Source organism: Sceloporus occidentalis, unplaced genomic scaffold (genome assembly GCF_023333645.1).
Source record: "Sceloporus occidentalis isolate IW3139 unplaced genomic scaffold, rSceOcc1.0.p SCAF_14, whole genome shotgun sequence".
NCBI lineage: Eukaryota > Metazoa > Chordata > Lepidosauria > Squamata > Phrynosomatidae > Sceloporus > Sceloporus occidentalis.
The window spans coordinates 19,367,686-19,394,075 of NW_028316994.1; the positions used below are offsets into that span (position 1 = coordinate 19,367,686).

Here is a 26,390-nt window from a genome sequence, read left to right on the forward strand (position 1 = left end):
TGCTGCAACCAGAGGCCTGCATTCCTCCAGCCCTCCTTCACCATCTTCTCAATGGTCTGATCTGCACTGCAGAAATAATCCAGTTTGACACCACTTTAACTGCCATGGCTCAGTGCTATGGAATCTTGGGATCTGTAGTTTTGTCAGTGGCTTCTGGCGTCACAGCAAACTACAAATACCAGGTTCGATTGGATGGACCCATGGCAGTTAAAGCAATGTGAAACTGCATTATTTATGCAGCCAATACTGCTAACAACAACAACAATAATAGTAACAACTGGCTAGTCAGAAAACAAGGAAGAAAACTGGTTGGGGCCATTAAATATCTGCAAAGAAGCGCTTTGTTGTTAACTAAGGGATGGTTATATTGTTCTTGAGTGTCGTTCAGCCAAAGCACAACATAATTCTTTCTTTTTAAATCCCAGGAGAAGGACTTCAGAGGAAGGCAATCTCTCCTCAGCCTGCAATTAGAGGAAGGATCAAAGGTGCGGGCTTTCCTTTATCAGATGCTCAGGTATTTATCAGAGGAGGACTGCACAGGGGTCACTCTGCCTCGCCAGTCTGGTCCTTGAAGGCAATTGTGGGCCCAACACACAAAGCCCCCGAAGAGAAACCCCAAACGCTCCTGGCAGTGGCCCCTTTCCTATGGGGCTGAACCAGGTTGCACATCCGGACGCACACAAACAAACGCACACAAAGGACAGACCTGTCCCCCTTTGTCTGGAGTTCCCCTTTATTCCCCCACAGTGCAGTCCCTCCCTCAGAACCGATCCAGATCTCTTCCTTGCAGGAAGGAACCGATCCGTCTGGCCCTCTCAGTGGCTTTTGGCTCGACTTCTGCTCGGGAAGCGCTGATGGTCTTTCTTCCTGTCTTCCATGATCTGACACAGCCGGCACCGGATTGTGAAGAGCACTCCCGAGATGTCGCGGAGCAAGGCCTCGTCTAACAGGACATTCAGGTCAGAATCGTCCTACGTGGGAGGAAAGTACATTGTCGGGTCTGTGTCTCTCTATCTGCACGGCAGAAATAATCCGGTTTGATACCACTTTCATTGCTATGGCTCAGTGCTATGGGATTCTGGCATTATGGGATTCAGAGCTCTGCTCTGGTGCCACGACAAACAACCATTCCCAGAATCCCATAGCACTGAGCCCATAGCAATGAAACCAGCGGTCCTCAGCTTTGGCGGGTCGAATGATACTTTCACAGGGATTGCTTAAGACCATCAGAAAACACACGTTTCTATTTCACATATAACTAGCAACGAAAATAATTTTATGGTTGAGGGTCACCACAACATGAAGAACTGTATTAAAGGGTCACAACATTAGGTTGAGGATAAACAAACTCAGGCTGAATCCGGAGAAAACAGAGGTACTTCGTGATAGGTACCCCAAGTCCAGGCAGGGAAATTTGTCATCCAGTCCTGGACAGGGTCACACTTCCCCTAAAGGACAAAGTCCGCAGTTTGGGGGTACTCCTGGATTCATCTCTACAGTTATCATCTCAAGTAGATGCGATGGCTAGGAGTGCCTGGTACCAGCTTCGGCTGATACGCCAACTGCATCCCTGTCTGGACCGAAAGGACCTTGAAACCGTAGTACATGCACTCGTAACCTCTCACTTGGACTTCTGTAATGCGCTCTACATGAGGCTACCTTTGTACCAGGTTCGGAAGCTACAGTTAGTTCAAAATGCTGCAGCCAGATTGGTCACTGGAACTTCCAGGTCAGACCACATAACACCGGTACTAAGATCTCTACACTGGCTGCCTATTAGCTTCTGGGCTCAATACAAAGTGTTGGTTATTACCTATAAAGCTCTATATGGCTTGGGCCTCAGTTACTTGAGGGAAGGCCTCTCCCCATATAGTCCACCCCGCACTCTCAGAACATCGGGGGGAAATCTACTAGTACATCCTAAGGTGAGAGCATTTACATCGACTGCACCAATGTACTGGAATAAACTTCCAGAAGAGCTTCGTCTGACCTCTACATTGGATGCTTTTAAAAAGGCTCTAAAGACCCACCTCTTCCGATTAGCCTTCCCTTTGGACTCTTTATAGAGAATGTCTCCTCTGATAGAAGATTCCATGTTGGTTTTATACGCTGTTTGGTTTTATTAGTTTTACTGATGGATATTTTATGATGTGCATTTTTATGATGTATAATTTTTAAAGATCTGTGAACCTCTTTGATCGTTCCGGAAGAGTGGTATATAAATAAAGTATTATATTATTATATATTATAGGAAGGTTGAGAACCACTAAATTAAATAAACTACCATTCCCAGAATCCCATAGCATTGAGCCATGGCAGTTAAGGTGGTACCAAAGTGGATTATTTCTGGAGTGCAGATGCAGCCTTAGTTGAGGAAGTCACAGTGGCTTGGGTCCTTCTGAAATGGATGAAAAGAGGCAGCTTTTTAATCCAAACTGCAGAGCTAGTCCAGTGGTCAGTCACCAAAGTTTGGCCCCTGGAAGAGAGGCTCAAGGGATCAAGTATGAAATATGTGGGGAGGGGGCTTGGTTATTATGGCTATTATTATTTTTTAAGCAGGGGGTACCTCTGGTTTGGCGTGGCATGCCAGAGGTGGCTGTTGTTGGTGCGTGGCTTCAAGTCGTTTCCAACTTATGGCAACCTTAAGACACGCTATAATGGGTTTTTCCTGGCAAGATTTGTTCAGAGGAGGTTTGCCATTGCCTTCCCCTGAGGCTGAGAGAGTGTGACTTGCCCAAGGTCACCCAATGGGTTTCCATGGCTGAGCTAGTATTCGAACCCAGGTCTCCAGAGTCATAGTCCAACACTCAGACCTTATCTATGGTTGAAGTGAGGAAGGTACCAGTTAGGACAACTAACAGTAACCAAAGATTGGTGGAGTGGGGTGAATAAGGGTCCATCATCCTTATGAGAAACAGTTTGAACAGGGATGCTCTTGGGCTACAACTCCCATCATCCCTGATCACGCTGCCTAGGGATGATGGGGCTTGCCAGTCCAACCTTCTCTCTAAGGCCAGAGGCTCTGATTGGGTGGAATAGGGGTCCTCTGGCCCTCCAGACCTGGCTGGACTGCAACTCTCAGCATCCTTCAAGCCAGCACAGACAACGGTGGGGAATGATGGGAACTGTGCTCCCAACAACATCTGGAGGGGCTGCATAATTTGCACCCATCTCTTCTGAGCAAAAGACACTGCAGTAAAGTAGAGGGATTTGGAAGGAACCGGGGAGGTGGCTGTCCACTGCCAGGGCTAAAACTGTTAGTCTTCGGCTCAGAGGCAAACAAAGGAAAAGGAGGACCAGGCCAGGCCAGGTATAACTACTGGTCTCTGAGGGGGAAGGAAGCCTTTGCAAGGGACTAAAGAGGTTTCTGGGCAGAGCCAGGCCAGAGGGACCTCCCTGGGGGGATCTGGGTGACTGGGTCAGGGCAGCACAGTTCAAAAAGGGCATTGACAAGCCGGAGCGTGTCCAGAGGAGGTGACCAGGATGGTGGAAAGTCTGGAAAGCCCCAAGCCCTATAAGGAGAGACTGGGGGAGCTGGGAGAAGAGAAGAGGCGATATGATAGCCCTGTTTAAATATTTGGAGGGATGTCACATTGAGGAAGGAGCAAGCTTGTTTTTTCATGCTCCAGAGACTATAACCTGAAGCAATGGATGCAAGCTCCAGGAACAGAGATTCCACCTCAACATTAGGAGGAACTTCCTGACAGTAAGGGCTGTTCGACAGTGGAACACACTCCTTCCTCGGAGTGTAGTGGAGTCTCAATAGCCATGAATCGAGGATGCTTTGATTGTGAGTTTCTGCATGGCAGAAGAATGGGGTTGGACTGGGAGGCCCTTGATTGCAACTCTATGGTTCTTGGGGGTGCTTTAGCAGTGTATTCCTGTGTGGCAGAAAGGATTTGGATTCAATGGCTCCTGTGGTCTCCCAATACGATTCTATGGTTCTAAGCCCTGGCCACAGGGGAAGGCAATTTGGCCACCCTCTGCCCAAGGAGCCACCCCGAGCCACCGGCTGGGTCAACGCAGGCCCTCCTCTCCGTCCAGACTCACCCCTCTCCCTTTGAAGAACAGGAAGTAGAGCACCAGGGCAGCCAGGATGCCCATCAAGTGGCCGCAGGGCAGCAGGATCGGCAGCAGAGGCGGCGCATCGCAGTCCTTGATGGGCGGCCCAAGCCTCCGAAGTCTGACATGGGACCCCGTCGGCTTTTCCGGGAAGACCTCAGCGACCCTCTGCCGCCTGGCCTGGGCTAGGCTGACCACGGTCCATGCCAGGAGCAGGACAAAGAACCTTCTCTCCATGGTGTTGTCTTCATTCTGGGGATCTTCTCCAGGGATTCCGGTCTGTTTCCCCGTCACCAGGGAGACCGGAGTCACAAGCCTCAGTGGACCACTTTCCCCCTTTTCAGCCATTTCTGTGACTTTTCATGTATTCTTAAAATTATATACAAACCAACCAACCAAAAAGAGGATTCATGGAGCAGGATGGGACCAAGTCCTGGCGGTGCAGTGGTTGGATAATGGTAACGCAGCCACAAGGTTGTGAGTTCGATCCCAGGCAGGCCCCAAGGTTGACTCGGCCCTCCATCCTTTTGTAGGCAAACTGAGTGCCCAGCTTGTTGGGGGCAATTGACTTATACACCATAAACCACTTAGAGAGTGCTGGGTTCACTATGAAGCGGTATAGAAATGTAAATGGAATTGCTACTGCAACTCAGGAACACTGATGGGGCAAAGGAGGGATGAATGGGATCCAAAGGATTCCCCCTCCTCCGTACTGTGGCCATTGAATGGTGGCCCGGCAGACTAGGAGCTATGGCTGCATTTTGTCCTTCCTTGCAGAATTCTTGTTGCAGTTGTTGTTAGCTCCCTTTGAGTCGATCCCAACTCATGGATGACTGACCCTATAGATGAGAAACCTCCAAGGCCCCGTGGCATCCGCTGCTCGGCTTGGGTCCCGTAAATCCAGACCCACAATCCCCTTAACGGAGACCATCATCCATCTGGCATGCAGCCTTTCTCTTTCTGCTGCCAGCATTATTGTTTTTTCCAGCGAGTCGTGTCTTCTCATGATGCGGCCAAAGAACGACGGCCTCAGTTTGGTCACCTTGGCTTCCTCCAGGGAGACTTCAGGCTTGATTTGTTCTTGGACCTATTTGTTTGTCCTTCTGTCCATCCACAGGATCCTCAGCACTCTCCTCCAAAACCACATCTCAAAGGAGTTGATTTTCTTCCTATTTTCTTCACTGTCCAGCTCTCTTCCGTACATGGGGATGATGGGGAATACAATGGCTTGTATGATTTGAACTATAGCGCTCCGTTGGTATATCTTTCCTGTTTGGGATCTTTTCCAGGTCTTTCGCTGCTGCCCTTCCCATTCCTAGTCTTCTTCTGATTTATTGACTGCGTTCTCTGTTCTGATCAGTGTTTGATCCAAGGGAATTCTTCTACCATCTTGGTTTCCTCACTGTCTAGGGTGAATGCCTGTAGATCCCCTATGGCCATTATTTTTGTGTCCTTTATGTTCAGCATTGAGCCTACCTTTGTACATTCTTTAGGAGCTGCTTTAAAAGGGCCCATCCAGGTCCTGGCAAAGCCCCCTCTCCCCCATTTCCACACCCGCTTTATTTGCACCCCCACCCACCCACTGCTTTTCCTGCACAGCAGGCTCTGTTTCTTTCCCCACATTCCAGCTCCTACCATCTTTTAGGCATGACCTCAAGGGCTGCCAGCCTGCCTTCCCAACCCAATCTTGCATGGAGCTGTGTGAGGTTTTTGTTGTTGTTGTTTCCAAAAAGGTGGGGATTTTCAATTCCTCCAAGGGGTGGGTTCTGTGAGTGGCCCAAGAACCCCTGCAACTCTCTTGGACTAGACTGACTCACACAACACACACAACCCAGCTGTGCTGCTTTTCGTTCCAGGGCTGGCAGTGTTTTGTGTGTGTGTGTGTGTCTGTTCAGTGGTGCTGTTTGTCCCAGCCTTATGGGAACACAGTGATCTTGTGTAGGAAGGAGGGACGGGTGGGAAGTGGACCTGTCGAACAATAGCCCTTGTTGCAGATGCTGTGTTCTGCATTGCATGCACCCAGATGCAAGGGCTTGAGCTGGGAAGGGTGGGTGGAAGGGCATGGCAGTCAAGGCACACTACACTGGACTTGGGTTGTGGAGGTGTTGTCCTTCCACCTGCCCTGAGATTCAGCTGCCTAGGGGCCATACAATGCAGCACAGACCAGTCCCTGGGTATTATTTGGACAGTCTTGCAGTTCAGTTAATTCCCAGGGATTTTCCTGAACTCTATTGCTGCATGGACCCACAGGCCTACCTCGAAGGGTAGGGGCTGAGGATGTACCTTGTAGGAGATGTGCTTTCAAAATGCGCATGTGCATTCTGGTCAAGGGCATCCCACCCCTTAACTAACTCTCACCCATCCGCTGCTTTTCCTGGGACATCCAGAAAACCCCTTCCACCGCACAACCACAACCACATGGACAGAGGCCAAGAGGGGAGCCATTAACAGTTTCTTTAATAACCTGAAATACTGCAAAAGTGATCTTAATATAAAATTCTGACCAGCTCCCATCTTTTCCCAATGCCCCTCTCCCCCTCCTCACCCTGTTTCTAATTGTGTCTGAGGTGCCAAGCCCATCTCTCCGCCCACATTCCACTGGGATGATGGCAAAGGCTTCCCAGACTGAAATTTGGGGTGGGGAACGGGGAAGAGGAGCCTGGCTCCTCTGGAGGGCCCCTGAGCATCACCCCACCTAGCAAAGCCCCCCAACCTGCAAAGTTCACCTCCCACAAAAGGTCCCAATCCTCTCCCAGAGCTGGGGGTGATAAAAACAAGTCTCCATCCCACCCCCTGAAGGCACATGCCGTGTTAGTAGCCCCCTTCCTCCCCCCAACCTGTCCCAAAAGGCTGGCTCTGCTCACACATACTCACCCGCTCACCCCACTCATGCACCTGACTCCAGCTGTTCTGGTGCCACGCTGCCCCCCACACACACACCCTGTTCACATCTGTGGGAATCCATTAGTGAGTAACACTCCCTTCCTCACACGCCGCTACCCTTCCATCCTTAGTGTCCGTCTCTCGTCCGTCCGTCATGTCCACCCCTTCTGTCCACTCGCCACAAGTCCGGGGTCATGCGGTGCCACTGGAAGGGGGCTTGGCGGCGTGGAGCTGAGCCTGGAAATGGGCGAGCTGCTCTGAGTTGGCGAGGGAGCGGAGCAAGGCGTTCTCCTGCTCCAGCATGGCATTGCGCTCAGACAGCTCCTTGATCTGCTCCCGCAGGACTTCCACCTCCTCACGCACAGCAAACATCAGGTGGCTTTTCACCAGGTCCTGGGGCACATAACAACAACAAGAAGAACAACAACACCATGGTCAATCACCTGGGAAGTCAGGGGAGACAAGTGAGCCAACAGTGTGATGCGGAAGCCAAAAAAAAAGCCCTGGCCATTCTGAGCTGCATAAACCTTCAACAGGAGTACAGTGTCTAGATCAGTGGTCCCCAAACTGCTCCGCTTAAAAAATTTTGGGCTTCAGCTCCCAGAAGCCTCAGTCATGTTGGCCAATAGTTTGGGATTCTGGGAACTGAAGTCCAAAAGTCTTCAAAGGGCACAGTTTGATCTAGATGGATGGAAGTAATAGTGCTACTCTCTTCTGCTTTGGTCAGATGTCATCTCAACAAATCCTGTGTCCAGTTCTGAGCACAAATCCCTCTGCAAACTCCAGTGCCAACCTCTCAGTACCAAAAATGCATGGCTTCAATTGGCATCTCTCCCCCATGGCCATACTGGAACATGTCCAGAGGAGGGCAACCAAAATGGTGAAATGTCTGGAAACCTCCAAATCAGATAGGCTTAGTGAGCTGGCATACTTGGCTCAGAGAAAGCGGAGAGGTGGCATGAGAGCCATCTTTAAACACCTGAAGGGATATCATGTTAAAGGTGGAGCAAGCGTGTTTTCTGCTGCTCCAGAGACTAGAATGAGGACCAACAGATTCCCCAGGCGGGAACTACTACTCACTGAAATGCTTACAGCTGACACCAGTCCTCCAAACTAGGTCAGTTTGTGGGAAACAAGTGTCAGCCTCTTTGCAGCACATGTAACTTATTGATCATTGTAACTTATTGACCTCCTCCTTCTCCCAATACAGGACTCAAAGATGTACCCATACAGAAACGACATCCCACAACCCTCCTTGTTATGCCAAAGTAGCAGACTGGCAGTTGGAACTAGAATCTCGTTCAAGCACAAAATGACAGTAAAGGACTGGATCCCCACAGCAGCCAGACAGCTTGGAAGGATTTGTGCAGATAGTGCAAAGCACCATCACTTCACACACACACAGTTTAAAGAGGAAAAAGCAGGTGGGAACAAAGGTGGAAGGGGTACTGATGAGGTTGTGCTGCTGCTGAGCGGCCCTCAGTCTGTTCCTCCATCCCTCATGTGAAATGCAGAAAGCCCTCCCGCTGTCCCTCAGGTGCGCAGCTGGCCACACGCTGCTTCAGCCGCCTGCAGGACATCCGCCCCGTTTCCCCTAACTTCCCTTGACTCACCATGGCTTGTTCAATCTTGTTGTCTATGGCAATCATGCTGCTGCTGGTTCCACTGCAGAAAAGAGAGGGACAGGCAGGTTAATAAGAGGCAAAAACCAGACCTTCCATTCCTAGGGCCAAACTCTTGACCACTGACCCAACCGGCTCCAGCTGCTTTCATACGCTTCCTCTGCAAACTTCAGTGTCAACCTCTGAGCGCCAAAAATGCATGGCTTCAATCGGCATCTCTCCCCCATTGCCCACAAACAACTCCCAAATCTTTCCACAAAGTCTTGTGGAGCTCACACAAACACCAGCAAATACACACGCTGGCAGCCTAAAGGCATCCTTGTAGCAAGTTGCAACAAGAGTGACCTTAGACACATGCAGAGTGCTGCCCATCCACTCACCCCTGAATAACACTTTGACCTCAGCAGGGAAAGGCATCCACCCCAAAAGATGTGGACTTCAAGCAGCTTTGGAGCAGCTCATGTTCCAGGCATCAGGCTTTGCGCTAACACAGAACGACCCAAATCACAGCCTCTGGCATCCAGGGAGTCCGTGAGCAACTGGGGTCTCCCATCTCCTGATGCTTTCCAAACTCCCGCCCAGGGATTCGGAAGTCGCTCACCATCTAGCCAAGAGAGCTGCCGCCATCCAAAGGAAATTATAAACACCGGCAGCAAGGACCATGTCACATGCGCTTCTTGGGACCCAGCTGTGTTTGTTTATTTATGGCATGTTCCATGAGCCGTTCTCCTGTCCCCCAAAATAAAGGCCAGCGTGTGCCTACGAAAAGGCTCCCCGGATGCTGAGACCCGAGAGTAGCCCAGCTGGACAGCAACCCAAACCCACCTGAGGCAGCCAGGGGCTTTGGGACAGGCTCTCCAACCGAATGAGTCCAACTACACCTCCCAGAATCCCACAACTAACACATTGGTCCGGGCAAGGAAGCACAACAGTCTTCTTCTTCAATACAGCATTTGCTATTCCCAGAATCCTCTCTTTCAAGTTTCATACCTAGCTGCCCACCATTTTTATTGGTACTCTCCTAAATGGTTGAAGGAAGCGTCTCTCTCTTACACACACACAGTTATCCCCACCACAACCCTGCAGGATTGTTTAGGCCGAGAGTAGATTGCCATGAAGGGCGGTGGGCTATCTTTCTTTGGCTAGGTCTTTAAACAAAGGTCAAATGCTCACCTCTCAGGGTTGCTTTTGCAGTTCCTACGCTTGGATTAGATCAGTGATTCTCAGACTTTGGTCCTCCAATTATTTTGGGCTTCAGCTCCCAGAATGCCTGACTATTGACCAAGGCAGCAGGGGCTTTTGGGAGCTCAAGTCCAAAAAGCTGAAGGACCAAAGTTTGGGAACCAGTGGAGTATATGGCCCTTGCAGTCCCTTCCAGCTCTGTGCTTCTACGTTGCAAGATCAGAATCCTAAGGTTGGACAAGTATTGCTGTTTTGTGGATTTTGCATATTATTGGGGTTTGCTATCTGGCCAATTCAGCTAGCCCTGGATAAAGCTGGAAGGGTTCTCCAAGAATCAACTAGTCCAGCCTCCACCCCACCCCACCCATGGATGAAGTCCACAAGTAAAGCACACACCAGACATCACTGCCCATTGAGTTTCATGACCACAATAGCCCTGACCTACCCCCCAGGTTATGATACAATAATTTCACACACTCAGAACACACTCTTGGTCTGTGGCCCTTGTTGAGACCTTCTCCAAGGCACACACAGAAACACACCAACGCCCAAGCCTTCCTGGCAATTGCACTCCTCTGCCCTCCCTTCCCGGCTACCTGTGCAAGACAAGCAGGAGCGAGACCAAGGTTTTGTCCACCTCTTTTGTCCGGCTGTTCAGCTTCCGGCAGGGGCCTCGGAGGCCCTCCCTGGGCCTGGAGGGCGATGCGTCCCTGGAAAGGGCTGGGGAGGTGCAGCCGCGCTGCCGGGGGCGCGGGGGGTCCCCTGAGTTGGGCAGTGCGCAGCATCCGCAGCCTTGAGGCTCCCGCTGGGATTCGTAGGCATTCACCATGGACCTGACGGAGACCCCTGGAGGGGATGTGACAGACATGACGGGGCCCTCCTGGGGCGCCCACACTCCCCTCGGGGGCCTGGGTCTCTTGCTCTGTGGCCTCCGTCTGGGTCGTCTCCGGTGGGCTCTGCAATTGCAGTGACTCTGGGGGAGTGGACCCCCTCAGATCACAATCACAAGGGTTTCTTCTCTGCTGGTCTGAACTCCTGCATCATCTGGTTCCTGCCCCACAGCGGTCTGGGTCTGGACGATGGGACGTCTCCCACCTCAGGAGACCAGGCTGGGGGGCTGGGGCAGAGGATGAGCATGGGGTCCGGGGCCCAATCCACTGCAAAGGCTGCAGCTGCTGTTCCTCCTCCCGCATCCAGTCCAGCTGGCCAAATCGGATGGAGGCGGGGGGAGGAAGGGGGTGTGGGCACCAGAAGATGCCTTCTGATGAGGATGATGCCCAGTCTCTGGCTCGGCATAAATAGCCATCTCTGTGCCTGGCTCCTCGGCCCCCTCTCATTCACTCCCATTGGCCAAGGCCCTGTGTGTGTGTGTCTGTGTGCAAGTGTGTGTATGAGCGAGAGTGAACAAGCGTGTGCCCACCCATGCCATCCGTGGGAAGGGAGCCAGGAGAGCAGGAGGGACGTCAGATGCCCCAGCGCAACAGGAGGCTCTCAAACTGGTGGCTGCCCTCTGTGCCAGCCTTCTTTCTCCCCCAACAAACACACCCCAACACACTCAAGGCTCACACTGTGCAGGCTCTCTCTCACACACACAACGCACAAGTCACACCGTCCTCCAGGGAAAAGTAAAGCAAAACGTGTCCCCGTCCAAAACCTCCCCCTTCACCCCTTGCTTGTTCTTGGCTCTGGTGTGGCAGAGAAGGAGGGTGTGGGGGGCACAAAGAGGCCTTTATACGCCTGCCACCCTCTGTTTATGCCAGTCCCATCCGGGGAGGGGGGATGCTGGGGGGGCAGCAATGTTACTAGGGAAACTGGGAACACAGCCCAAAAACATTACATAACATGGCACTGGGCACACTTGCTCCGCTCAATGGGAAACAGAACCACGGATCCGATCGGTTCTCCTTTGGGGGAAGGTGTGGGTGGGGAGGGGGCCGAGGGTCCCTGTCTGTGAATGCATGCAAAGAGTAAGGGGAGCAAGGCCCATGGGGAGGCAGGAGTTGCAGGGTTGTGGTCTGTGGGTTTTGGGGGAGGTGTGTGTGCAAATGTTTCCCCATCTTCTTTCCAGCCATTGGGGAAAATTTTGGGGGGAGGTCTGAGTTTCTTTTGGGTTGCTGCCCACAACCTGAGACCAGTCAGGTTCCTCCTGAGCTGAGGTCAAAGCAACCTTGGCTTCGTCCCCCTCAATGGAACCAAAATGGAGGCCTGTGGCACATTCCCATTGATCCAGCCCTAGCCTGTGAAAGAAGACAGCTTTGCGTGACAACGTGCCATTTGCCTGCCCCCCACAATTGCCCTGTCCTATATTCCATACCCTCCAGCCTTTCACTGAGGAAAACCGGGCTGCGAGTGGCCAAGAAGCATCGGAGGGTGACCAAGGTGGCAAAGGTTACCAATGAGCAAGGTCAATTGCAAGCTAGGAGGAAAGGCTGCAGCAGTTTGCTTTTGCCTCCCGGGAAGGGCAGGATTCTGCCCTCTCCTCTCCTCACCGCTGAGTAAATTGGGGGCAAACTACTTTTGCACTTTGAACTCAATTTGCAGCAACTAAAGTAAGGAGAGGACAAAGAGGGAAAGCAGGAGGAGGAGGAAAGAGAAACTGGAACATTTTAAAAGCATCTGAGAAAGTAGGAAGAGAGAGGACAGTTGGAGGGTACAGCATTCAAAGAGATAGCCATGTTGGCCTGTTTCAGCGTAAAAGGATATAAAGGCATCATCCAAACCACCTTTGAGACTAATGAAGAGAAAGATATTTCTAGCAAGAAGCGTCTGTGTATTACAGTTCTCTTGCTCAGATGCACACTGCAGGTGCTACAGGATTCTTTCCTATCTCTTTGCCCAGGTTTTAACAAAACCCAGGTAAATGCCCTTTTCTCGCTGGGTCAATCCTTTGGTGACTTGGAAGCAATGTTTGCTGAGAGGGCCGTCCCAAGACATTTTGCTGCCTGAGGTGAGGGAACAAATGGCCAGCCAGGCCACTCTGTCTCCCCAAATCAAGGCGTCCGGCAGAAACAGGCCAGCTAAGATACTGTGGCACTAGCGGGAGGACATTTCCAGCGTGCCTCTTAGCCTCCCTTCCCAGCAGCACAAATGTGGTCCCAATGCTCTAAATAACAAAAAATGTGATGTCCCGTCATGACACCCAGAATCCGCTGCCCGAGGCAACCCCCTTCTTCTGCCGAACGGCAGGGCGGGGTGTTCCTGCTCAGCGGAGCATTCCTGGGCAAGCCTCTGCTTGCTGTCCTGTTGCCCACCCAGAATGCCAGAGATCTGAGGCAAGAAAATAAATGAGAAAAGGGACCTTTTTTGGATTACAACCCCCAGATAGCCTGGCCAGAAAAGGGAACTTTGCCCTGGTTTTGGAGTCTGGCAAGCAGGAGTCTCCAGCTCTCCTGTTACTTCGAGGTCTGAACTGGAGCAAAGTCAGAAGCTCACGGACTGGAGTCCAACATGTAAGGAAGAAGAGTGCCTCTGAGTATGCACAGAGTGCTTGAACAGGGCGTCCATCCCACTGAATAAGCACAGAAGCTGGAAGCTGGAAGAGAGTTTGGAAGCCAGAATTGGGATGGAGAGGAAGAGGCTGTGAAGAGGCACTCCTCAGGAGCAAGAAGTACGCAAGAAGATCTGCCTGCCTCGCTCCACTGAAGCCCAAGCCTGGCTACTCCAATGCGGTTCCTTTCCAAAAATGCTCTCTTTCTCCTTCTGGCAGCAAATATGTCACTGAGGCAAGGCCAAAGGAGGGCTTGAGAGTTGTCCCAGGCTGGCTGGCAGGCCAGGGGTTAACCTTAGACCTGGGCAGTGTTTGGGGTGTTGAGCCAGCTGGGCATGAACCTTGTGAGCAGAAACCAGCCCTGCTGGTTTGGATGTGACAGGGCGCCTCCTTTGCCCCAGGGCACCGGTCCAGAGCAGCTGGCAGAAGGAGGAACCAGGCAGAAGGAAGGGGAGAGAAAAGAGAGAGGGAGAGAGATATCCATCCATAGCCAACCCCTTCCTCCTGCATGCATGGACCTCCTCTCTTTCTCCACCCCAAACACTGCAGCCCTACAACCCTCCAGCCTCCTCCAAAGGGTTTATTCTTGGTGCTGAGGCTGCCTCTCTTGCCCTGTGCCAAGTTTCCCACCTGGGTTTGGAGGGGGGCGCAAAGGAAGGGCTCTCCCTTTGAAGACGTCCCAACCCCCCAACCCCCGTCCAGCCTGGATGCCCCCCTCCCTGCCCTCCGCCCCCTTTCCTCACTGGCTACTTTGCCCTGCCATCCCTTGCATAAACACGGCTAAGAATAGCCCTGTCAAATCCCAGAAGGAATGTGGTGGGTGCCAGCTTGAACCAGCCCAGTTCTCACTAGCTCCTGCGGCTTGGTCTGGCCCTGCTGGCCGGCTGGCTGGCCACACTCCGGCCCCTTGCTGGCCTGGACTCTCCCCCCTCCATGCCACAGAGGGACTGTCCTGCATTTTACAGCCAATCCCTTTAGCAGAGAGCTGCCAGAGGGAAGACAAGTGTGTGGAGGGAGTGTGTTTAACAATGCAACCTTCCTCCTTTGGAAGGAGAAGACAGTGTTGGAGGGGAGGGAAAGGAGGCCTGTGCTGGGCTTGTGGAGCCCCAGTGTGCAAAAGGGAGGCGTGGGGAGGAGGCTCCGGAAGGCCTGGACTCCCACCGCACATAAGGAAGCGCATTCAGACTCGGAGAGCAGATGTACCGCCAACTTCCCTGATTTCGCAAGGACGCTCCCAGCTCATCCTCAGCCATCCCACTTTTCCAGCAGCTCTTAAAATGTCAGAGTTTCTCTCTACTCTTCCCACTTCAACCCTTTGTCCTCAGTTGCTGCAAACTGAGTTCAAAGTGCAAAAGGAGTTTAAAAAGGCCTTTTGTATACACACTTTCCTGATCACGGAGGTCTCTTGTAGGAGCCCTCTGCTGTGTCTGGGAAATATACTGTTGGGTTAAATGTCCCTTTAAGGAAATTTACAAATAATTATATGGCTGTAAATGGGGGCAAACACCAGGTGCCAATACTTTGTAATTAGTTACATATATAAGGACTCTGAAACCCAGAGCAGATGTAGGTTGAGGATAGTGGACTGGAGTGAGGATAGTGGACTGGAGAGAGGAGTTGGTTTGTTGAGTTTGTAAATATAACAGACAGTACAAGTCAGAGTTTCTGTTGTGCATATTGCAACTGGAAGATAAAAGCTTCCACTGCATCTGTGCCTTATTTTGGGTTGGTCAGTGCCTGGTTGCCAAATACTGCACACTGGGTTGTGCTTCTGAACTCTGCTGACAGTAAGCTACTGTTAAGCACCTCTGACAGTGTTGAATGTTGGCATCTCTGTTTGGGCCTAGTTTGTTTTTGTCTATGGTAGCATTACATTTTATGGTGGCATTACATTTTAATTGGTGTTCACTGGCTTTAAATGGTCTGGTTTGGAAAATGAAAAACTGTTTAGTATCTATTTAGTCTTTTGATATTATTTTTCCAGTCATTTATAGTCTTTGATTTTACTGTATGCTGTCCTTGGAATTAGGGATACTGGGTGGGACATAATTAACTAACTAAATAAATATGTTTTTATTTTGGGCTCTTAATGGTGAAATCAGAAGACAGCAGAACACAAAACCAGGCCTAGGAAAAGGAAAGGGCTAGAGGCAAAACAGGCAACCGAGACGCTCCAAGGTCTGGAAACCAAACCTGATGTGGAAGGACTGAGGGAGCTGGAGAAGAGAAGACTGGGAGGTGACATGACAGAACTGTCCTCAAATCTCTGAAGAGATGACATGGGAAATATGGAGCAGGACATGAAAGGAGATCCCCCACTAAACCTCAGGAAGGCCTTTGTTAATCGGAACAGTTTCACTTTAGCCTATGGACTACCTTGGAGGCTGGGGGACTCTCCGTCTTCAGAGCCTTTAAACTGCATTTGGGTGGGCATCTCTCAGGAGGGCTTTAACAGTGGATTCACCGCCATGGCAGAATGGGGCTGGACTGGGTAGCCCTTGTGGCTCCTTCCAGCTGTGTGAATCTGTGATTCAACCTCTCCTGTAAACATGTGGGCAAAGGCTGTGCAAGCATGCAGATGATCAGCCACAGCAGCCACACCTGTGGGAACCAAAGTGCGCCAAGGGAGGTTAGGGCTGGAGGCTGTGTTGCTCTCGGAGGGAGGGCTTGGCCCTTGTGCCCCACCTGGCCTGACAGCTCCTTTCATGACACCCCCAGCACCAAGAACACCCCCTTCTCATATCAGTCTCTTAGTAGCCCTTATTTATCAGCCTCCTCCTCCTCCACAATGCACTTGGGTCTTCACAAAGTCACAAAAGGAAGGAGGCCATTTCCATGTAGAAATCGCATGGGGGGCTGCCTTCCCTCGCAACCTCCAAGGCCTGCCTTATATTCTGGGGTGATGGCTGCAATGCCATAATAGCCATGGTTGCTCCTCCTGTTCTAATACTGCACTGTTGCATAGGGGCAAGTGCAGAATTTGAAGGAGCCAAAACCCCTGGAGCATAGTTGGTGCAGGGATTCTGGCACATATAGTCCAAAAAGAAAAGAGAGGATTTTCCCGCAACCCAAAGTTTTGGACACAGACATCCCTGTCTGGGCCTTCAAACTTCAGTCAGGTTCTGGGCCTTTGCAAAGATTCTTCAATGATAGTGGTAGGGAGCCATCCAGCTGGGGGATTCTGGGTTCTATAGGCCTCCTTTCCCTCAAACAGAAAGGATCCTTTGCTCTGGAAACACATGTCTCCCTTTGGACCTCAGACTTTCTGGGCATTTCACGCACTTCAGTTCACAATGCCAGGGAGGGGGGCAACCTGGCAGAAGGAGGGGAACCAAGAAGGCTTTGTGTGGGTCCCAGCCTGCGTCCTTGCCCGAAAAAAGGTGCTTTCTCCAGCTCTCTAGGCTCAAGGGAAGCGCTGCGAGAGAAGAAGGGTTTGGCAGGCCGTGTCACTTTTGGGCACAGCTGGCAGAGGGTCACGCTTGAAATAGATTCCCCCTCTGCCCTCCCCACAGAGGGGGCCTGGCAAATCCCCAGGCTGAGACAGACGGAAATAGCCCCGCGTGGCAATTTGAAGCCCTGCATTCCTCACCTAGCTGGGAGGCAGCCGAATTCTGAGGCCAGGCCGGGACAGGGAGAGGAAAGGGCTCCTTTTTAAGGAACTGTGGGGGGCACCTGCCTGGAAACCCCAAGGACCCCAACCTTCTATGCCCTGAATCCCCTCCAGGCACACCAGGCTTCCTGAAAGCATGTTCCTAGTCCTCATGGCTGCAAAATCGGGCTTTGAAGGCTGGGAAGTCAGAAACCAGCAGGAAGGGGGTCAGGAGGAAGGGTCCAGACCTTCCCTCCCTTGCCACAAACATTGCCCCCCTTCTCCAATGCAATCCCTCCCCTCAAATTCTCCTCCTCCAATGCCAAGTTTGGGAGCCAAAAAGAAGCAACAGATGCCACCAGAGCAAAAGTTATTAGAAAGCAATGATTATGTCGACTGCTCTGTAAAAATGATTTGGGTTGTGTAGTAGACAGGGACCTAGAGCCTTTGGAACAGAGAGGGTTTGGGGGGGCTGTTCTGAGCTGGCCTGGTAAGATAAACCCCCTCCCTGCACTTGAAACCACTTCCACTGCTTTCTGAGGACACCTCTCTCCGTCCCCCATTTCCTTCCTCTTTACCCAAGCCTGAAAACTTCCTCCCTTGGCTTCACACAGCACCCTTTCCAAGGCTAGAGGTCAACCTTGTCCCACAGGCCTAGGTGCCTCTGAGCGCGTGGGGCCGGCCCCTCTCTTGCCTCTTGCTTAACCGCAGCCCTCCCACACACATCCTAGAGAAGAAGGATGTCCAGAGCCAGAGAGGGGAAAGGCATGGCATAAGCTTGCTTTCTAAAAGTGCTGGGAGGACCCCCCTCCCAAAGGCCATCTACTCCAAACCCCTGATGAATGCGGGAATCCCTCACTACAGTACAGTGGGTCCTTGTTATCCACTGGGGTTTGGTTCCAGGATCCCCAGTGGATAACAAAATCCATGGATGCTCAAGCCCCATTAAATACTGTATAATGGCAGAACAAAATGGTGTCCCTTGTAGGAAATGGAAAATCAAGGTTTGCTATCTGGAATTTATACCTTTTGGGAATATTTTCAAGCCGTAGATGCTTGAATCCATGGATAAAAAAATCTGTGGATACGTAGGGCCAACTGTACTCCAGAGAGGCATGAACTGCTATCCTTCAGTAGGACTACTCAGAGTAGAAAATGTGAGAGCTAGTTAGGTTTGCCCTTGATTCAATGCCTCTGCATCTGCCACACATCATCCTTTGAACCTGCCAGTCTTGCTTAAACACACACACACAACTCCTGGCAGCCCTAAGAATTCTGCAGCTGATGACGTGCATATGCTCACAACCACCAAGAGCACATCAACGGGGCCTAGGCCAGAGTTCAAGAAAGTCCCTTTTTTGGACAAGGACACAAGACAGCCTATCTTGGGGGACTGCACCTCCCATCCGCAGATTCCAGGAGATGCAGTCCCCCAAAAAGGAGCTTTCCCAAGTGCTCTGTTAACCCCAGCGTTGGCTGTGTCTAGAGATACAAGACACACAAAGGCAGGGAACAGCAGCAAGATGGAGCACAGATCCAGAGTGCCAAGCCATCTGTAATTTCTCACCAAACACACACACTCTCGCACACGCAAAAGTTGGCCTGGCTTCCTCCATGCCACACCAACCCAGGCGCCCTGCTCTTCCTACCTGTCGTCATCGCTGTCGTGGGCACCCATGCCAAACATGGACTGCGCCAGGCTGAAGCGGGCAGAACCAAAGGGGTCCGAAGTTCTTCGGTTGGGGCTGGCATCGCGGAAAAGTGGGGGAGCTGGGGACGATGGGCGTGAGCGGGACTGTCTTGGCGAGACCTGGCAGCAGGAGGAAGCAAGAAAGAGAGATAATCAAAACCCAGAACTGTCCAAATTTGTTCCCCCACCTGGGCAAATAAAACCATTCCCCCCACTCAGCGGAGGGCAGGTAGATAGGGACACACCGGAACATGGAGGGGAGTCGTGGGGGCGTCCTCCCTTTTTGGCAGCCGGGGAGCATGTGTTAGAGACTCCGTGGTCAAGGGGGAGGCCAACTCAAAATCCCAGAGGGGGGTTCATTTAAGGAAAAACAAGGGAGGTCTTGTGTCTGCCTGTTCCAGCTGGAGGGAACAGAGATGGATTTCTAGGAAGTGGGGCTGGGTGCAGCAAAAAGCAGGCGTCAGAACCCTCCCCTGATAAACATTCCCAAAAATTGAGAAAGAGGAAGGGGGAAATCCTTTTTTTGGACTACAGCTCTCAGAATCCCCCAGCCAGCACTGGGAACTGTAGTCCAAAAAAGGGGGAATTTTCCCCAAGCTTTAAACTCATGTATCCCCACTTGGGCCAAATGGTCAGACCTTGCGAAGATTCTCCCAGCATGCACTTGGTTCAGCCATCTTTAGCGTCCGGGCTTTTTCCTCCCAACTGTGACTGTGAGCACTGTTGGGCCGGAGAAACACAGGGCCCCAGGCTCAAATGCTGGCAGGACCCCTTGGATAAGGCTGGCAGGATGACCCACCATGGCTGATATTGTCTTGTCTTAAGTTGATTTTTCACACACACACACACACACACACACACACACACACACACAGCCTTTGAGATTTTCAGATATAGAGCAGGATGTGAATATTTGAAGAAAATAATTTCCTAGGTAAATCAGTGTGTCTCTGGCTCAGCACTAGGATAGCCAAGGCCACTTGGAGGCTATCCGCACTGCAGAAATAATCCAGTTCAGCACTACTGTGGTCAATGCTATGGAATCCTGGATTTTGTAGCTTGATGGGACACCGGAGCTCTCTGATGGAGAAGGCTAAATGGCTCACAAAACTACGGTTCCCAGAATTCCATAACATGGAGCCAAGGGATTTAAAGTGGACTATTTCTGCAGTGCGGCTGCAGTCTTGGTGAGCCAAAGGGCAGTGAGGATGCCTCCCAATCTGAGAAGGAGAGAAGGTCTTGAAAAGAGCTGAGGACTAGCTCCATGGTTAAGAGCAGCAACTGATCACAAATCATTCCAAGCAAAGCAAGTGGCAAGGAGTTCCACCAGGAAACAAAAGACAAATGCCGTAGACTGACAATGCTGGGAAACATCCAGCCTAGATCTGCCTGCCTGAACCTCCTCTCAAATCCCGTCCTTGGAGGCCTTTCGATGGCCAAAGGGAGTTGGCTTAGGGTTGGCTTGTAGCAGACCAGGGTTCGATTCTCTGCGCAGCCATGGAGTGACCTTGGGCAAGGCACACTTTCTCAGCCTTGGAGGAAAGCTGTGGCAAGCCTCCTCTAAGAAATCCTGAAGAAAGACGACATGTTGGACTAGGACTCTGGAAGGTCAGGCTTTTCCAATGGTCACTCGGCCATGGAAAGCCAAGAGTGCCTTTGATCAAGTCACACTCTCTCAGCCTCAGAGGAAGGCCATGGCAAACCCAGGCTGAAGTAATCTGACCAAGAGAACCCTGGTTTGAATGCTGGACTAGGATCCTAGAAGACCAGGGTTCAAATCCACATTCAGCCCACTGGGTAACCCTAGGAAAGTCATCCTCTCAGAGGAAGGCAATAACAAAGCCTGACCAGACAAACCTTGCTAAGAGAACCCTAGGACAGGCTGTGTGGTGTAGTGGATAGAGCACTGGACTAAGACTCCCTGAGACCAGGGTTCAAATCCCTGCTCAGCCCTGGAAACCCAGTGGGTGACCTTAGGGGAGCCAAACTGTCACAGAGGAAGGCAATGGGGGCAAACCTTCTCCAAATAAATCTGAACAGCTGGATGTCACAATTTGTGTGCTGGACTTGGACTCCGGAAGACCAGATTCAAAGCCACACTCGCTTCTGGAAACCCACAATATCCCACTACAGTACACTGCGATTGCGCTGTCATTCCACTTTCACGGCTATGGCTGCCTCCTGTGGAATTTTGGGGTTTGTAGTTTAGGGAGGTCCAAGAACTCTCTGGCCCAGAATTCTAAATGCCGTCCCTCTGTAAACTGCAAATCCCAGGAGGCAGCCATAGCAGTTAAGGTGGAACCATAGCACTATAACAGTGTAGTGTGATATTCTGTGACCTTGTGCATGACAAAAGCTCTCAGCCTCACAGGAAAGCAATGGCAAATGTCTACCTGAGCAACTTTGGCCAAGGAAACCCTAGGAGAGGGTCATCCTAAGGCAGAGTGGACTCTCAGGCCCAGAACAAGATGGAAGGTTGCCCCATTCTTCCCACCAAGTGTGTCAAGGGCCACCAGACCACCCTTGCTTGGACACTGCCCCTCACCTTGCGCCGCTCTTCCGTCTCCCTCTGGATCAGCTGTGTGACGCTCTTGGGCAGGAGATGCTCCTCCACCACCAACGTTGGGACCACTGACCCAGTGGGCCCAGGACCACCTGGCTCTTTGGCACTGTGTCCCAGAGGAGCTGGCAGACGTGTTTCGGGGCTCTGGAGGGGAACCGGGCTGGAGGGAGTCCTGTGGGGCCGGACCAGGACTGGGAGGCCGCCCCCTACGGAATGGGCCTGGTGGCCCGACGTTGGCCCCGGGGCAGGCAGCACCAGTTGGGACTGCAGGCCGACACAGACACCTCCTCCTCCTTGGCGGCGCTGAGGCTGGGGGCTGAAGGGGCTCTGTGGCTTGGCCAAGAGTCCGGCCACCTCCAGCCGGGAATCCAGGGACTGAGGGTGCCGTCCAGCCTCGGCCAGCCGCCCCGCCAAGTGGTGATCCACCTCTGGCTCGTAGAAATCCCGGCAAGTCCAACGGCCGCGCTTGTAGGGCTCTCCCAAGCCCTGGTCCAGTTTCACCACCCGGAACCGTGAACTGGCCACACCGGTGACCACCATGGGGTGCCCGCCTTGGGAGGAGGGGGCCGAGGCCCCTGGGGAAGTGGGGACCGAGGGCCCATTTTTGGGCACGGTGCCACCTCCGCCGCCTCCACCGTTGGCCCTCTGGCTGGCGTTGCTGTCACCTTCCAGGGCCGCTTTGGGGCCAGTGGGCCACTTGGCTTCTCCGTTGCTGGCCAAGGAAGCCGCCTCCTTCTGCTCATAGTCTGAAGTGACGCTGGTGATCTGGAAGCCACTCTTCTTCTTCTCGCCGCTCATGGTCCTGTCCCCTGAAAAGAGCTCTAGCCCAGGGGCCACTCCTCCAAGGGGTGTGTTGGCGACCAGGCTCACCAGGAGGGCCAGACCGCCTGCGGCCACCAGTGCCCCAAGGCCATCCTCACCTTCGCAGGGGCCCCTAAGGAGGGCCAACGCCCCCCCTGCAAGGCAGGCCTCGGGGGAGCCTTGCTAGCCCCCCAGGGGGCATGCCAAGCCCTGCAGGGTGGACCAGGTGGGCAGTGCCCCTTATGTCCAGTCTAGGCTCCAGGGGGCATGGTGGCCGAAGACGGGGGGCAGGGGGCGATGGCCCCCCAGTGGCCCAGGGGCTGGGCAGGGGGCCAGGGTCTCCGACGATCCCCCTCTGGCTCTGGCTCGCCCACCCAGCTGCCCGGTGCTGCTGCTGACTAGCCCCGCAGAGGAGGACAAGGAGGCTCCTCCGGAGAGAAGCCCGGCCCCCAGGCCCGCCCCGATGGCCCTGGCCACTGGGTTAACTCCTCCAGCCCCACCGCCTCTGGAAGCCAAGCAGAGCTGCTGCCTCTGCTGCTGGGAGCCCCCTCTTTCCCTCCAAGTTGTGAGTTCCAATCCTGGGGCTGCAAAGGGGCTGCAGCCAGCAAAGCAGCCCGCATTCTCCAGCCGAGCGTCTCCTGGGGAGGGAGGGAGGGAGGCAGGCAGGGAGGGGTCTGGCCTGTCTGGAGCCCGGGGCCCGGGGCGCAGGCAGAGGCAGCCGGACGCCGCTTGAAGGCCTCCTTTCGGCCTCCTTTGCCCCAAAGGGCAAAAGCCACAACTGGCAGGAGGATTCGCAAGGTCCCAAACACACTGCAGAAATCATAACCTAGTCTGAGACCGCTTTGACTGCCCTGGCTCAGGGCTAGGGGATTCTGGGAAGTGTAGTTTGGCGAGACATTCTTTAGCCTCCTTCTCTGTCAGAGAGAGCGATCTCTGGGACACTGAGCCAGAGCAGTTAAACGGACCTTTCTGTCCCAGGGAGGGGGCAATTCCTTTGGGGCTGGGATTACAACTCCTATATTGCCCCCAAACCAATATGGGAGTTGTAGTTCCCTGCAAAATAACTATCCTATGCTCTGCTTTGAACCTTCAGCAGACCATCCTTAGCGTTTGCTCCTGCTTGCCCCCACCATATTATTATTATTATTATTATTATTATTATTATTATTATTATTACATTTACACCCCTCCTTTCTCCCCATACAGGGACTCAAGGCGGCTAACAACATTTAAAATAGGACAGTGGGCTCTTGATCTCCTCTGGGGTTTGGTTCCAGGGCCCCCATGGATACCAAAATCCATGGATGCTGAAGTCCCATGAAATACAATGAGGTGGTATTCTTATTCTTCTTATTATGACTGTTATTGTTGTTAATTATTGCAAAGGGCCCTTGGTATCCGCTGGGGTTTGGTTCGAGGACCCCCCTTGGGTACCAAAATCCGTGGATGTTCAAGTCCCGTGAAAGACAGGGGCGCAGCGAAATGGTCTCTCTTATATAAAATGGCAAAATCAAGGTTTACTTCTTTGGGATGTATATATTTTAAAAATGTTTTCAAGCCACGGATGATTGAATCCGTGGATAAAATGAACCCGGATGATAGAAAGGGCCAAGCGCACAAGTCAGAAACAACACAAAGCATTAAAATAGAAATACGACATTTTAAAAAAAGCAATTTTGAAAAAAGCATTTCAAAAAGTTTAAAGCATCGCACATTAAAATATTGAAAATATAGTTAAAACCCCACATAAAAACTCTGTACCAACTCTACTGTGTCCTTTGCCAAACAGCCAGGAGGGGAGAGGAATGGGGCTAGGGCTGCATCCACACTAGAGAAATAACCCAGTTTGACACAGCTTTAACTCTTTTCTGGCTCAAGGCTATGGAATTCTGGGAGTTGGAGTATGTAGTGGGGTGGAGCTCTGCTCCACTCTGGGCCCACAACAAACTCCAACTCCCAGAATTCCATAGCCTTGAGCCAGGGTAGTTAAAGCGGTGCCAAACCAGGCTATTTCTTCAGTGTAAATGCAGTCTAGGAAGAGCCTGGCTCCCCTGCCTACCTTTGCTAATCTCCTCCCCCCCCCAAAAGACTTCTTCTGCTGTTGACCCCTACAGAGGTCATGCTGGACAATGACCGGGGTGTTAGCTAGATCCTTTTGGATCTGCGATTCTACTGACCGCAGGGGGTTGCACTAGGTGACCTTTGAGGGACCCCCCCAAATCTAGGGTTCAACCCCTGAGGGTCCGAACAGACACCCACACAGAAAACTATAATTCCTGGCAAAGGTCCTGAGCCTGAGAGGTGCTAGAAGGTTAATCCGTATCAAACCCTCGGGGGAATAACGGGATTAACGGATGGGATCGGAAGCGGGGGATTATCTCCCTGGGAAACAGGCCCGCCACCGTCTGCGACGTGGGTCAAAAGGGCAGCTGCGAGGGGAGGATGGGTGGCGCAATCTCCACTTTCTCTTTAAGGCGAAAGGGACGCACGGCAGGCCTCAGGGGGGCAAGGAGATTGGGGTGGCACTGGGGCCCCCTTCCCACAACTCTCCGTTGGTCCCAGATAACGGGGGGACGTGGGTACAGAAAACCTACCCCAAATCTGGAAAACTGTCCCGACTAGGAGTCCTGAGAAGGCTCTGCAGCAAAGTTGGTCAATCCAAAGTGGCCACCACCGCAGGGGCCCTGCTGGCCTCTTGCTAGGCCCCGCTTGTGGGTCAGTGTTGGGATAGATGGTGATGCTGTCCAAGGAGGCCATCCTATGAGAAAAGATGGAGAAAGGCAGGTGGAAGAGAAGGGGCATCAGAGGGACTGAGAAAGACAAGGGACATAACTGGACAGCCCCATCAGCCCCAGCATTTAATTCCATTTTAATGCATCACTTTTGTAGGCTTTTAATTATATTGTTCTTTTAATATTGGTCCAAAACACACTGCAGAAATAATCCAGTTTGAGACCGCTTGAACTGCCCTGGCTCAGTGCTAGGGAATCCTGGGGATTGTAGTTTATTATGGCACCTGAACACTCAGACAGAGGAGAAGGCTAAATGGCTCACAAGACTACAGTCCCCACAATGTTGACCATAGAGTTGCCCTGGAAGACCTGGAGATTCCTAGGGAGGGGTTCCCTCAGGTCAAAAGAACAGTGTTATTTTATTTGGGGTTTATTCCTGGGGGTCCTTCACCCCAAACCCCAGCGAATGTGGAGGGACCACTGTACTGAGATATACGATGCTGAGCTGTTAGCCAAAGAAAGCCACTTCCCTTTGTCTCCCTGTTTGGTCACTATTATGGCTTGTGTTTATTTTTAATTAATTAATTAATTAATTAAGGCTGTACAAAAGTTTATCCTGTGTTTTATTAGATCCCATGGTATGTTATAAGAGATTCCTGGAGAAACGAGGATGCTGAGAATGGTGGGACGCTGCTGCCCCCTGGTGGCGGAGGAGAGCCGCTTCACCCTCTCCCTGTCTTCCATGCAAGCATCATCATCATCATCATCATCATCATCATCCTGTTTATTTATAGCCCGCTTTTCCAAGGAGATCAAAGCGGGTTACAACAGAGGCACTAAACAATGTACAATTTGCAACAGTATCTACATTATAAAATTTCAAACAAATACATCATTTTTTTTAAAACAAGATAAAAATTACAAACATTAAAAACCACAACAATAACTAGCTTAAAAGTGCAAGTGTAACGAGGAGAGAGCAGATATCACAACGCCTAGGGGAAGGCCTGTTGGAAGAGGTAGGTCTTCAGCTTCTTCCTGAACAGGTCAAGGGAGGTAACCGAGCGGAGCTCACCGGGAAGAGTTCCAAAGCTGCGGGGCAGAGTTGGAAAATGCCCTCAGTGCAGTCACGGTGTACTTTGTATCAGGAACCCTCAACAATTGCTTCCCAGCCGATCTGAGAGTGTGGGGCGGATTATATGGGGAGAGGCGGTCCTCCAAGTACCCTGGGCCCAAGCCGTTTAGGGCTTTATAGGTAATAACCAACACCTTGCATTGGGCTCGGAAGCGAATGGGCAGCCAATGAAGATCTTGCAGAATAGGTGTTATGTGGCTAGTCCTGGGGCATCCAGTGACCAGCGTTGCTGCCATATTCTGTACTAATTGAAGCTTCCGGGTTTGGTACAAGGGTTGCCCCATGTAGAGAGCATTACAGAAATCCAGCCAAGAGGTTACCAGAGCATGTACCACCGTTTCAAGGTCCCTCTGGCCTAGGTGGGGTCACAGCTGGCATATCAGCCGAAGCTGGTAACAGGCGCTTCTGACTGTTGCATCCACCTGAGAAGTAAGGTGGAGCGATGAGTCCAAAAGCACCCCCAGACTGCGAACTGAGTCCTTCAGGGGAAGCATGACCCCATTCAGGACAGGTGGAGAAATCTCCATCCCTGGGCCAGGGGAACCTATCACAAGTACTTCCGTTTTCTCTGAGTCTGTTTTCCCTCATCCAGTCCATTACTGACTCCAGACAGGCATCTAGAGGAGAGATGCCATCCCTGGTCA

At 52.0% G+C, this 26,390-nt stretch overlaps 2 protein-coding genes and 1 long non-coding RNA gene across 3 annotated transcripts; 1 reads left to right on the forward strand and 2 right to left on the reverse strand.

The window, feature by feature from the left end:
- Positions 1 to 815: 815 nt before the first annotated feature.
- Positions 816 to 5,600, reverse strand: LOC149304395 (uncharacterized). The gene is made up of 2 exons (XM_089479785.1): positions 4,051 to 5,600; positions 816 to 971 (listed from the first exon to the last, which is right to left on the reverse strand). The coding sequence occupies exons 1-2, from the start codon at positions 4,408 to 4,410 to the stop codon at positions 816 to 818; spliced, it is 516 nt and encodes a 171-aa protein (XP_089335911.1). The 5' UTR covers positions 4,411 to 5,600.
- Positions 5,601 to 6,502: 902 nt separating this feature from the next.
- On the reverse strand, positions 6,503 to 23,018 carry TSC22D4 (TSC22 domain family member 4). The gene is made up of 4 exons (XM_089479784.1): positions 21,061 to 23,018; positions 18,475 to 18,635; positions 8,559 to 8,610; positions 6,503 to 7,338 (listed from the first exon to the last, which is right to left on the reverse strand). Exons 1-4 carry the CDS (start codon positions 21,874 to 21,876, stop codon positions 7,138 to 7,140), a joined length of 1,230 nt encoding a protein of 409 aa, XP_089335910.1. The 5' UTR covers positions 21,877 to 23,018; the 3' UTR covers positions 6,503 to 7,137.
- LOC149304397 (uncharacterized) lies at positions 22,356 to 25,499 on the forward strand. Its single transcript, XR_016271946.1, has 3 exons — positions 22,356 to 22,444; positions 23,086 to 23,211; positions 25,242 to 25,499. It is a non-coding gene; the product is annotated as an uncharacterized LOC149304397 (long non-coding RNA).
- The last annotated feature ends 891 nt before the right edge of the window (positions 25,500 to 26,390 follow it).